This window comes from Magnolia sinica, chromosome 6 (genome assembly GCF_029962835.1).
Source record: "Magnolia sinica isolate HGM2019 chromosome 6, MsV1, whole genome shotgun sequence".
NCBI classification, from domain to species: Eukaryota; Viridiplantae; Streptophyta; class Magnoliopsida; order Magnoliales; family Magnoliaceae; genus Magnolia; species Magnolia sinica.
The window spans coordinates 19,208,185-19,229,337 of record NC_080578.1 but is presented as its reverse complement, the minus strand read 5'-3'; the positions used below and the strand labels follow the sequence as shown (position 1 = coordinate 19,229,337).

The window sequence follows — 21,153 nt, the reverse complement described above, 5'->3', positions numbered from 1 at the left end:
ATCGGTTCGGTGCGCAAGTCGCGGCGTTGGAGCCGCGACGACAGCGCGGTCGCCAAGATACAAGTTTTGGATCGAGCCGACATTGGTGTGCGGAACCTGGCTTAGGAATTCGCGTAAACATCGGATACGGTGTGAAGGTTGCCAGAATTTGACCGGAAGGACCGCGGAAGCCAACGGAACGGTACGGACTAGGACACGGGTCTTACAGTAAACACCCTCCATATGCATTCAATAATGCTCACATTTTTACAGAATTTTCTTCCTTCGGATGGTCAATTTCAACAAATGCAGAAGATAGAGCTTCTTCTTTCCTAGAAACTGCAGACGTAACTTCTGTGGACTTCGACATAAGATCACTTTCAAGTTCTAAAGCACTTCCCTTGAGAAAATGAATTTCATCCTCCACTGACTTCTTTAGCTTGTCAGCCTGTATAAAACAGCATTTGTAGACATAATCAAACAAGCATGCCTTTGTGCACATCTCAAAAGGAAGAAAGATAAAAAAAAACACACTTATATATGAAGAAATAAAAAATGTACATGCAAATCTTCTAAACTATGGTAAAATCCATAGGTTAGGTTATCGGTTATAAGTTTAGGTTATAGGTTATAGGTTATAGGTTAAGGTTTAGTTTATAGGTTTTGGTTTAGGTTAAGGTTAAAGGTTTAGGTTAAGGTTTAGGTTTAAGTTATAGGTTTAGGTTAAGGTTTAGGTTATATGTTATAGGTTATACGTTATAGCTTTAAGGAATTGAGAATAGGTTAAGGTTTAGGTTTAGAAAATTGGGTTCGGGTTCGGGATCGGGTTTAGGCTTGGGTTTTCAAGTTTAGGTTTAGGTTTAGGTTAGGGAGTTCCGAGTAAGATTAGGTGTAGGTTTAAGTTTAGGGATTTGAGAATACATTTAGGTTTAGGTTTAGGTTTTAGTTTATAGGTTTAGGTTATAGGTTTAGGTTTAGGTTTTAGGTTTAGGTTAAGGTTAGGTTATAGGTTATAAGTTTAGGTTATAGGTTTATGTTTAGGTATTAGGTTTAGGTTAAGGTTAGGTTATAGGTTATAAGTTTAGGTTATAGGTTATAGGTCAAGGTTTAGGTTATAGGTTAAGGTTATAGGTTTTGGTTTAGATTTAGGTTTAGGTTAGGTTTAGGTTATAGGCTTAGGTTAGGTTTAGGTCTAGGCTATAGGTTATAGCTTTAGGGAATTGAGAATAAGTTAAGGTTTAGGTTTAGGAAATCAGGTTCGGGTTTAGGTTTGGGTTTTCAAGTTAAGGTTTAGGTTTAGGAAATCAGGTTCGGGTTTAGGTTTGGGTTTTCAAGTTAAGGTTTAGGTTAAGTAGTTGAGATTCGGATTAGGTGTAGGCTTAGGTTTAGGGATTTGAGAATACATTTAGGTTTTAGGTTTAGGTTTAGGTTTAGGCTTAGGTTAAGGTTATAGGTTTAGGGAATTGAGAATAGGTTTAGGTTTAGGTTTAGGTTTTAGGTTTAGGTTAAGGTTATAGGTTTAGGTTATAGGTTTAGGGAATTGAGAATAGGTTAAGGTTTAGGTTTAGGAAATCGGGTTCGGGATCGGGTTTAGGTTTGGGTTTTCAAGTTTAGGTTTAGGTTAAGTAGTTGAGATTAGGATTAGGTGTAGGTTTAGGTTTAGGGATTTAAGAATACATTTAGGTTTTAGGTTTTAGGTTTTAGGTTATAGGTTTAGGTTTAGGTTTAGGTTTTAGGTTTAGGTTAAGTTTAGGTTATAGGTTATAGGTTAAGGTTTAGGTTATAGGTTTTGGTTTAGGTTAAGGTTATAAGTTTTGGTTTAGGTTTAGGTTTAGGTTTTAAGTTTAGGTTATAGGTTATAGCTTTAGGGAATTGAGAATAGGTTAAGGTTTAGGTTTAGAAAATTGGGTTTGGGTTCGGGATCGGGTTTAGGTTTGGGTTTTCAAGTTTAGGTTTAGGTTAAATAGTTGAGATTAGGATTAGGTGTAGGTTTAGGTTTAGGTTTAGTGATTTGAGAATACATTTAGGTTTTAGGTTTAGGTTTAAGTTTTAGGTTTATGTTAAGGTTATAGGTTTAGGTTTAGGTTTAGGTTTTAGGTTTAGGTTATAGCTTTAGGGAATTGAGAATAGGTTAACGTTTAGGTTTAGGAAATCGGGTTCAGGTTCCGCATCGGGTTTAGGCTTGGGTTTTCAAGTTTAGGTTTAGGTTAAGTAGTTGAGATTAGGATTATGTGTAGGTTTAGGTTTAGGGATTTGAGACTACATTTCAGTTTTAGGTTTAGGTTTAGGTTTTAGGTCATAGGTTAAGGTTATAGGTTTTGGTTTAGGTTTTAGGTTTAGGTTAAGGTTAGGTTATAGGTTATAAGTTTAGGTTATAGGTTATAGGTTATAGGTTATAGGTTAAGGTTTAGGTTATAGATTTTGGGATTTGAGAATAGTTTTAGGTTATAAGTATAGGTTTAGGTTGGGTTATAGGATAAGGTTTAGGTTTAGGTTATAGGTTTTGGGATTTGAGAATAGATTTAGGTTATAAGTTTAGGTTTAGGTTTAGGTTTTAGGTTTAGGTTAAGGTCTAGATTTAGGTTAAGGTTATAAGTATAGATTATAGGTTAAGGTTAATGTCTAGGTTTAGGTTATAAGTATAAGTTTTGGGATTTGACAATAGGTTTAGGTTAAGGTTGTAAGTTTAGGTTAAGGTTGTAAGTATAGGTTATAGGTTAAGGTTAAGGTTTAGGTTTCGGCTATAAGTATAGGTTTTGGGATTTGAGAATAGGTTTAGGTTAAGGTTAATTATAAGTTTAGGTTCTAGGTTATAGGTTTAGGTTAAGATTTAGGTTTAGGTTATAGGTTATAAGTATAGGTTTATGTTTAGGTTAAGGTCTAGGTTTAGGTTATAGGTATAGGTTTTAGGATTTGAGAATAGGTTTAGGTTATGGTTTAGGTTATAGGTTATGAGTATAGGTTTATGTTTAGGTTAAGGTCTAGGTTTAAGTTATAGGTATAGGTTTTGAGATTTGTTTAGGTTAAGGTTATAAATATAGGTTATAGGTTAAGGTTTAGGTTTATGAAATAGGGTTCGGGTTCGGGATCGGGTTTAAGTTTGGGTTTAGGTTTTAGGTTATAGGTTATAGGTTTAGGTCTAGGTTTATGTTATAAGTATAGGTTTTGGGATTTGAGAATAGATTTAGGTTAAGGTTATAAGTATAGGTTATAGGTTAAAGTTATAGTTTAGGTTAAGGTTATAAGTATAGGTTATAGGCTTAGGTTTAGTTTTATGTTTAGGTTAAGGTTTAGGTTATAAGTTTTGGTTTAGGGTTAGGTTTAGGTTATAAGTTATAGGTTATAGCTTTAGGGAATTGAGAATAGGTTTAGGTTGTAGGTTTAGCGTGTGGTTTAGGTTAAGGGTATGGTCCCTGTAAATACAGATATAAACACGGCCTATCCAAATGGCCAGGCCCCTTCAATATTGTCCATAGGAAATGGACAGCTTCATCATGGTCATAACAGCGGTTCCCACCTTCCAGGGACCCCTGCTCATCCGGATAGCTCCGACGCACATCCGGGTCTGCTCCATTAATTTCAAACAAATACATAAACACGGCCTGTCCAAATGGCCAGGCCCCTCCAATGCTGTCCATAGGAAATGTACAGCTTCATCATGGTCATAACAATGGTTCCCATCTTCCAGGGACCCCCACTCATCCGGATAGCTCCGACGCACATCCGGATCTACTCCATTAATTTCGAGCAAATACATAAACATGGCCTGTCCAAATGGACAGGCCCCTCCAATGCCGTCCATAGAAAATTGATAGCTTCATCATGGTCATAACAGCGGTTCCCACCTTCCATGGACCCCCGCTCAACATCCGGATAGCTTCGATGCACATTCGGATCTACTTCATCAATTTTGAGATAATATATAAATATGGGCCTGTCCAAATGGTTAGGCCACTTCATCAATGAATCATATAGTATGAAGGAAAGAAGACTCACTAATTTAGCTAGCAAGGAGAGAGTGTGAGTGCTTGGAATGTCGCCTTTTCTTTGAATAATGGATGCATATTCCACAATGCAATCTGAGAATGAGTAAGTTTTTTAGTTTCTCTGACAATGCATATGGGCACAGATTTACATATAAAGATTTTAAAGATCGTAAAATAGAGTAAATGATTATATTAACTTCCAAGTATCGATTAAGAAGAAAAATGTAAATGATGATAGGAAAGAAATCTCGATATATTAAATTATTGAAGGACAATGAGACATACCAAGATTACACGTGCCCAGAGCAAGATAATTGCACCAATGTTGTACCTAGCTGCATTGACAGAACAAAAACATTATAAGAATGAAATGACAAAAAGCCAGGATATCATGGACCAAGAGGAAGATGAGTACCCTCAAGAAAAAACTCATGCCAAGCATATTTAATGCGACGAACTTTCATTATGTCTTTGGTTGGCTTCACCAAAGGTTTTATCTGCACGAGTAGGACAGATTTAAGGGATCTCATGCATATGTGCCTTACGTAACTAATATAACTAAGATATTAGCATCTAGCATTGGATACTTGAAAGGAAAACAAAATGACAAGTGGAATTCTGCATATTTACTAGTTTGTATGGAACAAATAACCAACCAATTAAAAATCAGACACTTCCAACCAATTAAAAGAACAAATTTCTTGTCAATTGCAAGAGGTGAACTAATAAATGAAGATATGTACTGCATTAATCATACAGATTGAAGATTAGGCTCACCAACTGTTCAGATTGAATATATAGACCATATCAAGGGCCCAGATTGGTCTGATTGAAGATTTACAACAGTCCAATTGAACTGCAATAGATCCAATGCACGATTTTGATTGACAGACTATTGAAGAATTGAGTTATGAAGTTGAGATAAGTTAAGCTTATACGGATCTTCATCTCATCCTTATTTTTGTCAGTGGACAGTTTGTCTCGTCTGCAAAAAGAGATACATCCAAGTTATTCCCAAGTGTATGAAATTCTATACTAAACAACACAAAACTAAAATGGTTGTGACACAACACACCTGAAATATCACATTTTCCATTAGCTTTCTTTGCATTTTCATCATCATTATATATATATATATATATATATATATATAGGGAAAAGGTACTATGCGTTCGACCTCACGAGTCCGTCCCATGAGGTCGAGTTGTGTGGGCCCCACCATGATGCGTTTCGAACATCTACCCCATCAGTCAGATGCACCATTCCATCGTGGGGCTAGGTCTCAAAAATCAAGTCAATCCGTGACTTTTGTGGGCCACACCACATACAAAAGTGGAGAGGGGTCGTGCACCATTAAAACATTCATAATCATTTTTTGGGCCCACCAAGATGTGGTTTGCAAATCCAACCCATCCATTATGTGTGTCCCACTTGGATGAGGGTTCAGACCAAGTTTCAGATGCATGCAAATTTCAGGTGGGCCCCACCAAGTGCTTATATGTTTTAACGGTGTCTTCACATGATTTTAGATGGTATGGCCCACCTGAGTTCCGTATACGCCTGATTTTTGGGATATCCCATAATTTAAAGGGGACCCATCAAATGCACGGTGTTAATGGTCGACACACATCACAGTGGGGCCTGCACAACTCGACCTCATGAGAGCTTATCGTGAGCTGGAGCGCATAGTACCTTTTCCCCCCCCCCACACACACACACACACACACACACACACACACACACACACATATATATAAAGCATGTCAAAGCCACCTGAAATATCACATTTTCCCTTAGCTTTTGTTGTATTTTCATCATTATCCTATAAAAAGAGCATATCAAAGCCATGATGAAATTACCTCTCGATTCTAACCAAAAAGGGAATAAAACAAATGACAACTAGAAAGATTGTTATAACCATCAGCTGACTTGTACATTTTGGTCCATTTGAGGATGAGACTACCTGATTTTTCAGGTAGAGATCTAAGCATTATTACCAACCAGATGGAAACATTGGCTCTTTAGAAGGGTTTGTGTGTGGTATCTCCTTTGGATGATTGAAGAGGACTCAATAATGTCATTAAGTGGGTTTCTCCTGATCCACCAAGCCCATGGAAACTGGTCTCTTCTATTTCTTATATTAGCAATCATTGTACAGAGTTGTATCTTGTATTCGACAGTTAAAAATATATGTGCCGGAGAATTTAATGGTTGGTTTAAACTCAGTATCAGATGATACCCACTAAGTATCACCCATGTCGATGTGAGTTTTACTTTCACCAATTTAGAATTATACTAAGAATAAATTAAAAAAGAATCATATTCTTGGGATCAAAGAATTAAAATAAATAAATAAGAAGAAGAAGTGACACTTATCAAGATACACGTGATAGTTTGGACAAAATTTTAAATTGTAATAGTCTCTCTCTCTCTCTCTCTCTCTCTCTCTCTCTCTCTCTCCCCCTCTCTCTCTCAAAATGCATTATTTTAAGGTAGAACATGACAAACTCTCTCTCTCTCTCTCTCTCTCTCTCTCTCTCTCTCTCTCTCTCTCTCTCTCTCTCACAAAATGCATTATTTTAGGGTAGAACATGACAAAACAACAGAATATGGAGTTTCTTACCATACACAGTGCACCAATGGCTAGTGTTATCTTCTCAGTAGATAAAGGACTGGATTCCTCTGCAATTTTACACATACTCTGCAAGAAAATAAATAGAATAAGTTTTGTCATATGTGCTTGCTAAGTCAGGTGTTAATATATCTACCTTGTGTTTGGATCTGTATTATCCTTGTATTTTGATTTTCTCCTTGAATAGAAATTTTCACTGCTTGTCAAAAATAAAAATGGATTATCAATTCCAAAGAACCACAAAAAAAGGAAGGTGAGTAGATTTTATTACCAATCAAGAACAGGTGAAGGCCCAATTACAATCAACAAGAAAAAGATGGGACTAGGCCCAATTACAATCATCATGAAAGAAAACAGGTGAAAGTTCCCAAAGGGAGAATGAAAAGATCACCAATCACTGCTTTAGATATTACCTCCTGCCCATGTGTTAGTCATAGGCGTGGATAGTCTTTTAGGATGTCGTGGACACATCGTGCAACAGTAGTCCAGTTCTGAGAATTAGAGACAATACAAGATTTCACACTGACGACTTCAAAAATAAACTAAAAGTTCACAATTTGGAAATAATACAAAATGTTAATTCAGGTGTTTGTTGAATTAGCCCTTACATTCTCACCTACAAGTCGTTAATGTATAGAGACGCAAAACTTATTGTTCTCAACCTTTGTGCCTTCTATTCCTTTCGTCTCTTCAATGAGGGAACAAAAACCCTGCCATTCAAAAGCATGATCAGCATATTTAACAGGAGAAAGACCCATTTTCGTGTGTATTTGTGACTGAGCCTTACCTCATTGATCATGGGTATAAATTCGCTAGTAGGTTGGAATAGATTAACCTCCTTACCCTATAAATCAATAGAGAAATTTGCACCCAAACCTCCATTAGAAGTCCCTTAAAATATGCAAATTTCCATTTCAACATAACAATAAGTAACATGATTGAAGGATAAGAAGCAAAGAACAGGACAGCCATAATGGCTTTCTTTGTTAGTGGGTACATGATAGGAAATCGTATTATTGACACATTGCTAGAAATGATTCAATTTTCCATTGGCCTACCAGTGGAAGCTAGTTCTCAAGCTTCCTTGCTTGGAGAAAATGCACCCAATGGTTGTAACAACAGACACATAATCTGATCAACATATGTATGTCTTTCTACAAAATCCAACCACAAAGACTGAATGCAGAAACACTGCAATTGGAAATAGAGAATGCTCACCATGTTGTCAGTAGATCTAATTGAATTTAGACGGTTACTAATAGACACAGAGCGTGTGACCTAGCCCATTATGCCCATTCCATGACTGCCAGCATAATAAAGTTGGGGTAATCCTATGAATTCATAAACCTGAAATTGATGAATGTCACCATCAAATATTGATTGAATGGAATGTCACAATCAGATATTGCTAGGGAGAATTTCCAATTTTACATACAAACAAAATGAAACACTAATCGCTCCTGAAAGATGTGGTGTGAAATAGGGATTGCATTCGCAGAATAGTGTTTTAATCTCAAAATAACCACTGCTTCGGTACCTTATCACGGCATCTTCTACTAATATCCCTCAGTGGAATATCCAAAGGACCAATCTTGCGACCCTTTCTTTCAGTTGAATGTGAGTCATTCTGGTATCTCCCTCTGTAGCCATCTATCTTAATGACACTAATCTAAGGGCTAAGCTTGTCTTATGAAGGATATTTTTAAGGCATAACCCATCCACCTATAAACCCATCCCAAACAGAAAAAAATAATCCAAAATATATGAAAAAAAAAATCATATCCAGATCTACATATGAGGAAATATAAATTAAAAGAAAAACAAAAAAAAAACCAAAACAAAACAAAACAAAACAAAAAACAAAAAACAAAAAAATATGGAAATCTTTAAATTAGGGCTTGAACATTCAATGTTTGAGAGAGATATACCAACAATGGTGAGGGATTGACTTAGGGGATGCTCGCTGGAAAGATTCATGCTCGCCGGAAAGATGGGTTGTTGGATTTGGGGAAGAAATCCTTTGTAGTGGCAGCGAGAGAGAGAGAGAGAGAGAGAGAGAGAGAGAGAGAGAGAGAGAGAGAGAGCGCGAGGGAGCAAGAGATCGGGAGGGAGAGATCGGAAGGGAGAGAGGATTAGGGAATGCTCTGACTAGGGATCGGAGAGAGAGAGAGAGAGAGAGAGAGAGAGAGAGAGAGAGAGAAATAGCATGTTTGGGCGTGGCTCTGTTCTGAGCGCACGCCCAAATTTGGGGTGTTTATAAGATTTACGGACGTTTATGGTCGGGAGAAGGGCTCTGTGGGGCCCACCAAGATGTATTTGGCTAATCCAATCCGATAAATAATTTTATTAAATTATTTCAATCTATGATACCAATTTTAAAGTATATTGAAGGTACAAGTGGACCACACCATAAGAAGCAACTGTAATTTAATATTCATGTTTCCTACCGTGTGGTCCACTTGAGCCTTCGATCTAGCTGATTTGTTTTTTTTTATCCTCTAAAGTAATATTTCCAAATATATGGATGGCTAAGATAGAACATATAGTTTTTTTTTAGGCCACATAGAGCCCCTTACAACACCATTAATTATTAATGGTGTGTCAACTTTTTCGCTACGGATTAAAACCGTAGCAAATATAGCTAAGGTTTATATTCGTAGCAAATAACTAACGTGGTATGTATCCTTTGCCCCTTTTTTTGGTAGTGAATAACCCAATTACAACAGAAACAACCCCGGAATCTGTTACAAATTGAGAAAAAAAAAACTTGAAAATCACCGAATCTACTAAAATAACCTTCAGAAAGCCTGAAATTAACAATTCCGTAGTGTACTCATACAGAAAATCGTCGAAAAGCATGGTATTCGTCTGTCTCTGGCTTTAAACATGTCTTAATTTTAGGAAAATGCAAGATTTGAGAAGAAATCTGACATTTCCATGGCCATATCCACTCGGATGTATGGATAGAGAGAGATGTTACCGACCAAAATGAAATTGAAACATCTCCCAAGGGCAGAAACCCTAATCTTCCTCGGCATACGACATAAAAGAAGGAAAAAAAAAAACACACCCTAAAACGTGGTAAGAGCAGCATAGAGATGAGAAAAGACTCATATCCATTGTAAGAGGAGAAATACCTCTTGATATTGATGAAATCTCTGAGAACGAAAAAAACGAAACCCTAGATCTGCACCGCTCTGTGTGTGTGTGTGTGTGTGTGTGTGTGTGTGTGTGTGTGTGTGTGTGTGAAAATGGCGATTTGAAATAGCAGCGCCTCTCTCTCCGGAGATATTTCTATATGTATTATTTTTTCGAATGGATGAAAGAAGCGGGAGGAAGTGAAAGCAAATGCGACTTGCCAAACCCTAATTTATTTTTGAAAGGGGGAACTTTCATACTCTACTTGACTGTGTTGGATGATATGCAGGCCACTTAGAAATTACAAATTTGGCATAAATTTAGTCAAATTAAACAATCGAACTTATGCTAACTAGATTACATGTATCATGAACAAGAAATTATGCTTATTTTATTATCTGATATTTAAATTGGTGGATATTTATTGGACGGTTCAAAATAAAAAATCCAACGGTCCAATTTTTATAAGTGTGCACGCGCGACATGTGCCAAGATCCATTAAACATTTGCTGAACATGAGCAAACTCTGTGTGGCCCCGACCACACCCAAGACGGTATGTTCCTTACTGTGGGCCCCATCCACGCTAGGTCTAGACCGATGAACGATCCAAATATCATACACGTATGATATATGTACTAAGATGGTATGATTGATAACTATGGTTTAGATGGTAGACTTTTAGCCTTGGTTCTATGTAATTGAGGCTAAAAAGTTGACTTATAGTAAGAAGCAAAATAGTAGACTTTTAGCCTTGGTTCTTATACAACTGAGGCTAAAAGTTGACTTTTGGCCTCGGTTCCTATGCAACTGAGGCTAAAAAGTAGACTTTTAGCCTCGGTTCCTATGCAACTGAGGCAAAATAGTAGACTTTTGGCCTCGGTTCCTATGCAACTAAGGAAAAATAGTAGACTTTTGGCCTCGGTTCCTATGCAACTAAGGCTAAAAAGTAGACTTTTTTCCTCGGTTCCTATGCAACCGAGGCTAAAAGTAGACTTTTCGCCTCGGTTCCTATGCAATTGAGAGGCTAAAAAGTAGACTTTTCGCCTTTGTTCTTATGCAATCGAGGCTAAAAAGTAGACTTTTGGCCTTGGTTCTTATGCAATCGAGGCTAAAAAGTAGACTTTTGGCCTCGGTTCCTATGTAACTAAGGTTAAAAGTAAACTTTCACCTTGGTTCCTATGCAACTGAGGCTAAAAGTAGACTTTTGGCCTCGGTTCCTATGCAACTGAGGCTAAAAAGTAGACTTTTCACCTCGATTCCTATGCAACTGAGGCTAAAAAGTAGACTTTTCACCTCGGTTCCCATGCAACTAAGGCTAAAAAGTAGACATTTAGCCTCAGTTCATTAGCAATTGAGGCGAAAAATGAACTTTAGCCTCAGTTCCTTAACAATTGAGGCTAAAAAATTGTGGCAAAAGGCCTATTTTCTTGTAGTGTTCATTTAACTTGTTTTAGATCACTATAGTTTGCCAATCCCCTTGTAAAAAATGTTGTAAGCATACAAGCAAAGAATGATTCTATTAACAGTAACAATGAAAACAAAAACAATCGTTACATATATTAAATAAATAATTTTTTAAAAAAAAGATGGTAGTATACTAATATCCAAGCAATAGTGAGAAATATTTTACTTGCAACCCATAGTAAGAATGCAAAATAATCATTCTACATCACGAAACTCAAAAACTCAAGATCAATTCTATTAGTGCTCAATTCACATTTGCTTAAAATATGGCAAAATGTCTTAAAATGAAACGAATCCTAAACTCACTTGACTATAAATGAATCTCGTTAACGTTTGGCATCCAAGAATCCTTAGATTGTCTCCCCGCTTATTATCCAAAAGTTCAAGAATCACATTAAGTAAACTGACAGCGAAATAAGCCCTGTTCAACATTGAAACTCAAACATGATCAAGGGCTGATATAATGTGAAATTTAGCATAACATCAAATGCTCATGAATGTGTGCTATATTTACACCTGACCAAGTTCTATGGGCCCATTCAATCACCACTGTTTCCTGTGGTGTGGTCCACCCACTGGATGGATCTCAGTGGTGGATAGCATAAATAGAACATATACATCACATTGGATTCCGCAGTCCCCAGTGATGAATTGCTCACCATTTTTTATGTGGGGCTCACACAATTTTCTTTATCCAACTGATCTTATTGTTCTCCCTTAATCCAGGTCTATGTGACCAAATCAACTAGTTTATTTGGCCAATAAACTCTATGGTGGGCCACTGTCACGTGGGATAGTGGGCCCCATAGCATATACATGTATTGGCCCCACCGTGGCCCATTCCATTGATAGTCGTAGGGTCCATGGACACCATTAAAAACTTCATAGGGTCCAATGGAAGGTTTATTTGCCATCCAACCCTAAATCCCTAAATCCACAAATCCCTAAATCTCTAATTACCAAATCAATGGTATTGAGATTAAGAGAGATTGAGAGAGAGAAGCAAGAGAGAGAGAGAGAGGGTGTGCGTGGGTAGGGCATCTGGCAATGGTACATGAGAGAGAGGAAGAGAGAGAGAGAGAGAGAGAGAGAGAGAGAGAGATACCTCACCGAGCTTCAGAGACAAAGAGAGGGCGTGCGTGGGTAGGGCATGCGGCAACAGTAGGTTGGAGAGATCTAAGAGAGAGAGAGGAAGAGAGAGACGGAGAGACGAGAGGGTGAGAGAGACAGAGAGATGAGAGGGTGCGAGAAAGACAAAGGGAGCAGAGGGTGCGAGAGAGAGAGAATGGCGTGGATTAGGGTGTCTCTCTAGACGTCCTAATACACTGACGTCACCAAGTTCTGTGGGCCCCACTATGATGTATTTGTTATATCCACACCGTCCATCCATTTTGAGACATCATTTTAAGTCATGAGCCAAAGAATGAGACATATTAAAATACGCAGTGGACCCCACCATAGAAAACAACGGGGAGAGTGATAAGCACCGTTGAAACTATCCTAAGGCCCATCATAATGTTTATTTGAAATCCAACAGGTTCAAAAGTTTTTTTTAGAAAAAACATTAAATAAGGCAATACACAAATATCAGCTTGATCAAAAACTTTTGTGGCCTTTAGAAGTTTTTAATGGTGGGCGTCACTGTCCCACTGTTTTCTGTGCTGGGGTCCACTGGAGCTTTGGATTTAACTCGTTCTTTGGATATTGCCCTAAAATGATCTCTCCAAATGGATGGAAGGTGTGGATATAAAACATACATCATGGTGGAATGAGAGGTATATAAACATCAAGTGCACCACACCACATGAAAACAATAGTGATGGGATATCCATCATTAAAATCCTCCTTAAGGCCCACTGTACTGTTTATTTGACATCCAATATGTTGATTAGGTCATACAGGGCCAGATGAAGGGAAAAAACAAAAATCATCTTGATCCAAAACTTTTATGGACCCAAAATATTTTTCAATGGTTGACGCTCATTCAACACTAGAATGTGGTCCACTTAAGATTTGGATATATCTCATTTTTGGTCTCATACTGTAACATGATCTGTAAAAATAGATGGACGGCATGGATGAAATAAATGCATCATGGTGGGGCCCACGGAGCATCGACCACCAGCCATTGGCTGGTGTCAGGGGGAGTTGTCAATCCAACCACCAACCAGATGAAGGGGAAAAACACAAACATCAGCTTGACTACTGTTTTTAAGAAGAAAAATTGTCTGGCTGAGTGTGATGGAAGAATGGATACCCAGGTAGTTGTGTGGTCCAACAGAAATTTGGATGTGCTTCATGAGCTGACAAAACAGATGAATGGTGTGGATATATAATACTTACTTCAAGGTAGGCCCAACAGTTAGGGCTGCACCTAAATTGAGAGGTATATAAAGATCATTTTATGACTTGACCCCAAAAATGAGAGGTATATAAATCTCAGGTGCACCACACCACATGAAAACAATAGTGATTGGATATCCATCATTAAATTCCTCCTAAGGCCCACTGTATTGTTTATTTGACATCCAATATGTTGATTAGGTCATACAGGGCCAAATGAAGGGAAAAAACAAAAATCAACTTGATCCAAAACTTTTATGGCCCCAAAATGTTTTTTAATGGTTGACGCTCATTCAACACTGTTTCCTGGAATGTGGTCCACTTAAGATTTGCATATATCTCCTGGAATGTGGTCCACTTAAGATTTGCATATATCTCATTTTTGGTCTCATACCGTAAAATGATCTGTAAAAATAGATGGACGACATGGATGAAATGAATACATCATGGTGGAGCCCACGGAGCACCGACCACCAGCCATTGGCTGGTGTCGGGGGGTAGCCAATCCATTTCTGGACGCCCTACCTTCACTCACGTACACCTCACAATTTATGTGGGCCCCACTATGATGTATTTGTTATATCCACACCATCCATCCATTTTGAGATATCATTTTAAGTCATGAGCTAAAGAATGAGGCAAATATAAATCTGTAGTGGACCCCACCATAGAAAACAGCGGGGAGAGTGATTCCCACCGTTGAAACTATCTTAAGGCCCATCATAATGTTTATTTAAAACCCAACCTGTTGATAAGTTAAAAAATACATGAAATAAGGGAAAACACAAATATCATCTTGATATAAAACTTTTGTGGCCTTTAGAAGTTTTTAATGGTGGGCGTCACTGTCCCACTGTTTTCTGTGCTGGGGTCCACTGGAGCTTTGGATTTAACTCATTCTTTGGAGATTAACCTAAAATGATCTCTCCATATGGATGGAAGGTGTGGATATAAAACATACATCATGGTAGAATGAGAGGTATATAAATATCAGGTGGACCACACCACATGAAAACAATAGTGATTGGATATCCATCATTAAAATCCTCAGCCCACTGTACTGTTTATTTGACATCCAATCTGTTTATTAGATCATAGAAGCCTAGATGAAGGGGAAAAACAAAAATCATCTCGATCTTATGGCCCCCAAAATGTTTTTAAATGGTTGACGCTCATTCGACACTATTTCCTGTAATGTGGTCCATTTCATATTGGGATGTGCCTCATTTTTGGTCTTATGTCGTAAGATGATCTTTAAAAATAGATAGACGACATGGATTAAACACATACATCATGGTAGGGCCCACAGAGCACTAAGCACCAGCCATTGGTTGGTGTTAGGGGGAGTAGCCAATCCGTTCCCCTTATTTGTGGTATGGTCCATTTAATCTTTGAATATGATTCATTTTTTGGATAATTCTCTAAAATTATCTCAAAAAATGGATGAACAGTGTGGGTTGATCCCAAATTTTTGATAAATCCAAAACTCAAGTGTACCATGCCATGTGAAACAGTGTGGAATAATGATTTCCACCGTTGATACCTTCCTTGGGCCCACAGTAATGTTTATTTGACTTCCAACATGCTCATAATATCAAAAAAATATAAATGAAGAGAAAACACAAATATCAACTAGATCTAAAACTTTTATGAATGTTATTTTTAATGGTGGACATTCAGTCCCCACTTTGTAGTCCACTTAAGCTTTGGACTCGCCCCATTTTTTGGTTAATATCTTAAAATGATCCGAGAAAAGTGTTGAACCGTATGGAGAAAGTCAATCCATGATTTAGGTGGGCCAAGAGCTTAAAAATAAAGTCAATCCATGACTTGGGTGGGCCACACCACATAATATAATGGAGAGGGGTTTCCGTAAAACATTCATAATCATATATTGGGCCTGCCTAAATGTGATTCACATATCCAACCCACTCATTATGTGTGTCCCACTTGGATGAGGGGTCAGACCAATTTTCAGCCGCATCCAAAACTCATGTGGGCCCCACCAAGTGTTTTTATATTTTATAGGATGTCTTCACATAGTTTTAGATGGTATGGCCCACTTGAGTTTCGTATATAGATGATTTTTGAGATATCTCATAACCTAAAGGGGACACATCGAATCCACGGTGTTGATGTTCGACACACATGATGATGGGGCCCACAAAACTTACTAACATCAATTCTTAGGTTCTTACAAGGTCAGTAAGTTGGGTCACAATTTTTGCCAGAATATTTGACCCATTTTACATGTCTGGTCTATTCACTCTATTTTACTGATCAATACCCTCAATTTGACTAGTTACTTGCCTCAATCAAGCTACATATGAGAAAGATATTGGGCATACAAGATTGATCAACAATTTCAGTGAAATTTGATTTAAACATCTGAAGTTATTTACTCTTCAATCTAAACTGATTAGATTGTCCAAAAATGATTAAAGGTTGAATTAGTGGATGTGCTTAATAATTTAGTAATTTTATTTTTCACAGATAAATTTCAATTTCCATTTAAAAATAACATTTTTTTTTTCAAAATGTATATTTTTTTACTCTTTTAACAAAATATCATTTTTATTATAAAATATTTGATTTGCAATATTTCAGAAAAAAATTAAAATACAAATTCTGAATTTTTATTTTCAAAATCTCAAAAAATTTCACATATTTTATTTTTTTTTTCCTCAAAGATTTCAAAATGCCGATTTTTTTGCCTTCAAAAGCATCATTTTGTTCTCAAAATTTTTCTTGAACATTGTTAAAAATTTTAAACTTCTCAATATTCTTTTTCATGTAATATTGCAAATCATTTAAATATTACTTTTTAATTATATATAAAAAAATTCCACTCATATGATATAAAAACTATATATATATACACACACACACACACACACACACACACACACACACACACACACACACACACACACACACACACATACATACATACATACAAACATACTATCTTCACCGACGGTTTTCATCAGTTGGAAAAAAGTCTGTCGGGAATATTTATTTTTCGCGATGAAAATATTCATCAGTAAAAGTGTTTTTATCAACAAAAATTGAATTTCGTTGATAAAACATTATTCCCGATAGTTTTTGTTTGTTGGTAAAACTCTTACCGCGAAAGTTTTTAAGGTTGCGCGAAAATTTCTCTTAAAAATTACAACATTATTCCTGACGAAATTTTTCGTTGGTAAAAACATTATTACCGACGATTTTCAGCTGTCAGGTAAACATTTACCGATGAAAAAAAAATGTCAATAAAAGTAGTGTTTTACCGACGAAAGTTTTTTTTCATCGGTAAAAGTAGTGTTTTACCGACGAAAATTTTTTCGTCGGTAAAAACATTATTCCCAACGGTTTTCGTTCATCGGTAAAACTTACCACGAAAGTTTTCAAGATGGTGCAAAATTTTTCTATCTTAAAAATTATAACATTATTCCTGACAAAATGTTTCATGTGTAAAAACATTAGTACCGACGGTTTTCAGCCGTCGGGAAAACATTTACCGATGAAAAAACAATTCGTCACTACAAGTGTTTTACTGATGAAAGTTTTTTTATAGGTAAAAAAACATTATTCCCGACGATTTTGGTTCGTCAGTAAAAGTCTTACCGCGAAAGTTTTTAAGATGGCAAGAAATTTTTCTATCTTAAAAATTATAACATTATTCCCGATGAAAATTTTCAATGGTAAAAACATTATTACCGACAGTTTTCAGCTGTCGGGAAAACATTTACCAGCGAAAAAAAATTTCATTGGTAATAGTGTTACCAATGAAAGTTTTTTCGTGGTAAAAAACATTATTCCCGATGATTTTGGTTGTTCGTCAGTAAAACTCTTACCGCGAAACTTTTTAAGATGGCGCAAAATTTTATATCTTATAAATTATAACATTATTCTTGACGAAATTTTTCGTCGGTAAAAACATTATTACCGACAGTTTTCAGCCGTCGAGAAAACGTTTACAGACCAAAAAAAGTTTTTTTCGTTGGGAAAAACATTATTCCCGACGGTTTTGGTTCGTAGGTAAAACTCTTAGTGCGAAAGTTTTTAAGATGGCACGAAATTTTTCTATCTTAAAAATTATAACATTATTCCCGACGAAATTTTTCGTCGGTGAAAACATTATTATCGATGGTTTTCAACCGTCGGGAGAACATTTATTGACGAAAAAAAATTGTCGATGAAAGTAGTGTTTTACTGACGAAATTTTTTTTTTCGTCGGTAAAACACTTACTGACGAAAAAATTGTCATCGGAAAAAATTTCGTCGATAAAAGCCCTGTTTCTTGTAGTGCTTCCAACTAACCCTGTCATAAGCCTTTTCCAGGTCTAGCTTGAGGATGACATTCCCCCCGCGAACTTTCCTATCAATGTTCCTCATCACTTCATGGGCCATCGCAATATTTTTCATGATCAATCTACCTTTCACAAATGCCCCTTGCTCCTCTAAAATTAGATTGGGAAGGACTTTGTCCAGCCTTGAAGCTAAAGCTTTGGCGAGAATCTTGTAGACCACATTGTAAAGACTTAATGGATGGTAATCTTTAGATGAAGTGGCCACCAAATTTTTCGGGATCAAACAAATAAGAGACGAAGAAAAATCCCTCGGCAGCGGGCTCCCTTCAACAAAAGCGCAAGCCGCTCTATGGATATCATGACTCACGATCGGCCAACATGAGATGTAGAATACCGAGGAAAACCCATCCGGGCCGAGAGCCCCGTCTTTTGGAATGTCGTTGACGGCTGCCCACAATTTCTCCAATGATGGGGGGGAGAAGATGATCATTGTCCTGCACTGATAGGACATAAGGGATCCCAGAAATGAAGTTCTCCACCGAAGAGAGGGGAGTTTCCTTGAATAAATCTTCAAAAAACTCCACCGCCGCTGCTTTGATTAGACCTCGGTCCATAATAACGTTGCCGTCCCCATCTCTGATAGTGGAGATCGCAACCCGCCTGCATTTCTCAGTAGTCACCGCATGGAAAAACTTAGTATTACGGTCCCCTTCCTCCAACCAGGAGTTGCGCACTTTCTGCTTCCAAAAGGCCTCCTCCCTCAAGTGGAGATTCGCCAATTCTTGCCTAATAGCTAAGCTCTCTTGCAAGATCGACTCCTCGGTGGATAACTGCAGATGAGATTCTGACTGAACTAGCTCCTCTTCCTCTTCATTTACCTACGAGAATATGTCCCCAAACACCTCTCTGTTCCAGACTTTAAGGAGTTTGATTTTCTTCAATTTAAGCTGCAGGTTAATCATTGGCTGAGGATCACACTCTCCTTCCCAGGCCTTCTGAATCACATGCTGGAAATCTTCATGTAGTGTCTACATGCGCAAGAACCTGAAGGGCCTGATGCTGGGCTGATGATGGGAGGGAAAGGATAAGAGGAGTGGTGCATGGTCTAAATTTATCCTGGGCAAATGTTGAACTTTGAAGGATGAAAACAGAGTAGCCCACCTGTCGTTCATGAGGACCCAGTCAAACCTAGCCTAGACCCTAGCATTTGCAGTCCTGTTATTGCTCCAAGTGAAGTTATTTCCAGAGAAACCTACGTTAACTAGGTCGGCGTTTTGAATAACATCTGCAAATTCTGTCATACTGGCCAAATTCGGGTTTCTGCTATCTCTTCTTTCCGATGCATCCGCCACAACGTTAAAGTCTCCTCCCATTGCCCACGAGCCATTCATATTTCTATTGATATTCGCTAAGTCCTCCTAGAGTGGTCTTCTAAGTATCTTAGAGTAACACGCATATATGATAGAGAGATAAATGAGGGCACTTAGGATCTGCATAGAAATAGGCATAGAAAGCAATTGATTGGATGCATAAGTTACAGAAATATGCAGGTGATCCTGGAAAAATACCCAGATTTTACCCCCTTTATCCCCGTTGGAGATGGATTTGTGGAAGCCCAGCTTCAAACCGATGGCGACTCATCTCTGCTCGCACAATATAGGTTCCAGGACTGCTACCAGCACTGGTTTGAACCTACCGATTAACTTCTTTAGGCTTTTGATTGTTGGGGAGTTCCCAACTCCTTGGGCATTCCAGATTATGACTTTATCCATCAGTCACACACCTAGAGTTGATGGACCTGCCTTTCAATCTTCTTAATCTGCTGTACCAATCTCCCTCTCCAGTTATCGTGGTCGAGTTCCAGCTCTGATTTTTCTTCTTTCTGGTTGGTTTTCTCCTAATAGCAACGGTATTTCGGTCGAGGGGGAGGCTTGTAATAGCCTGATTCTCAGCCCCCTTTAATAGAATGTGGCTGGTTTGATTTAGACTCTTCAACAACGGAGAAGAGGCCTCTCTCTGATTTTGACGGTCCAATGGGCCATCCTCCAGTAGGCTATCTCCTCTCTCCAACTCTGAACAAGCTCTTTCTTCCGCAAAGTAGGGAGATAGGTCCACTTCCAAATGACCTGCCCCTGCTGGCCTCACTGAATTCATATCCTGACATAGAATAGGGTAGCTATATATATATACCTGATGAGATCAGAAGCAACCTAGTACCTGGGCTGCTGAAATTTCTAGAATTGAATTGAAGGGCTGCCTAGATGCAGGGGCGAACTGCCGAATGACCTGGCTCTACCCCTAAGTCTGCTGGATTTGATTCCCCCTACTGGGATTTGTAGTTGAGCGTGGCTAATTGGAGAGGGGTTCATATGCAAGCTGCTTCCTTCCTGACGGCCTGATGAGGAAATCGGATCTCTGATGCGAATGGGAAACTGTTGGGCATCACTATCACCAATCAGCACAATCGTTTGGAGAGCATGCTCACCTTCCTCCCACTGATGCAGCTCGCACGAGTCTGGGAGATGGCGCACAACCAGGTCGACTACCCCCAACCCAGCAGAGCCCATTCCAGGAGGGGAACTGATCTGCCCTGTATCATGGAGACCTTGAATATGATCCGTCGAGAAGTCTGGACTTGCCCTCTTTAGCAGCTGCACTGGCGAGGAAGGGGAAGCAGTACTAGTCATAAGGTGAAGGGATATGTAGGGTTGGGGCAACCTCTAGGATTAGGTCGAAGGGGTGGGCGGATCTTAGAGGGGGGGGGGGGGGGGGGGTAAAGGCAGGTAGGTAGGGATGAGTTGAGAGGCTTCAGAATTGGAGTGAGTGCATAGGCAAGGCTGATTCGATTGATAGGCCTGGGTTAGGATAGGCAACTCAACTTGGTGAGGGGAATAGGTGAGAGATTGGGGCAAAGGAGCCTGAGTAATCCGGCAGGGTATTGAAGGCTCGGCTAACACGGTTGAGGTGTTAGGCAAGGTTGAAGGAAGGGTGATAGGTCGGGATGAGACCATACGAGTGGTGGGCAGGGCAGGGCCAAGCAAAGTCCCCCTCTGATCAATCAGGGCCAAAGGAAGATTCTCAGAAGCATTTCCACAAACAGATGGGAGGCCTTACCTACCAATCCCACTATCTCTGAAAAATGACAGCACCACCTAAGATTTCGTTAAGCTAGAAGTCCTAGGAGCCGGATTTGGGGGTTGGGGGCATATCCCACCAAGGGCCTGGCATTCCATGGCACTCACTATAGGAAAGGAGGAGCCATTAACTTTCAGATAACACATTGAATGGAGATCTGCCCCT

At 38.5% G+C, this 21,153-nt stretch overlaps 1 protein-coding gene and 1 long non-coding RNA gene across 9 annotated transcripts; both read right to left on the bottom strand.

Moving 5' to 3' along the window:
• Positions 1-210: 210 nt before the first annotated feature.
• On the bottom strand, positions 211-5,085 carry LOC131249900 (uncharacterized). 4 transcript variants are annotated; one of them, XM_058250640.1, is made up of 6 exons: positions 5,041-5,085; positions 4,743-4,950; positions 4,381-4,462; positions 4,251-4,296; positions 3,976-4,058; positions 211-427 (listed from the first exon to the last, which is right to left on the bottom strand). In XM_058250640.1, the coding sequence occupies exons 3-6, from the start codon at positions 4,405-4,407 to the stop codon at positions 239-241; spliced, it is 345 nt and encodes a 114-aa protein (XP_058106623.1). In that variant the 5' UTR covers positions 4,408-4,462; positions 4,743-4,950; positions 5,041-5,085; the 3' UTR covers positions 211-238. The 4 variants fall into 4 exon arrangements, 3 of the variants coding, with proteins under 3 accessions (XP_058106623.1, XP_058106622.1, XP_058106621.1); XM_058250639.1 differs by lacking the exon at positions 5,041-5,085 and having other exon boundaries at positions 4,743-5,030; XR_009172895.1 differs by lacking the exons at positions 4,743-4,950; positions 5,041-5,085 and having other exon boundaries at positions 4,251-4,300; positions 4,381-4,728.
• Positions 5,086-6,510: 1,425 nt separating this feature from the next.
• On the bottom strand, positions 6,511-8,756 carry LOC131249899 (uncharacterized). 5 transcript variants are annotated; one of them, XR_009172891.1, is made up of 7 exons: positions 8,526-8,756; positions 7,816-7,944; positions 7,385-7,441; positions 7,206-7,307; positions 7,011-7,088; positions 6,734-6,793; positions 6,511-6,666 (listed from the first exon to the last, which is right to left on the bottom strand). It is a non-coding gene; the product is annotated as an uncharacterized LOC131249899 (long non-coding RNA). The 5 variants fall into 5 exon arrangements; XR_009172893.1 differs by lacking the exon at positions 8,526-8,756 and adding an exon at positions 8,135-8,363; XR_009172894.1 differs by lacking the exon at positions 8,526-8,756 and having other exon boundaries at positions 7,385-7,488; positions 7,816-8,363.
• Between the last annotated feature and the right edge of the window lie 12,397 nt (positions 8,757-21,153).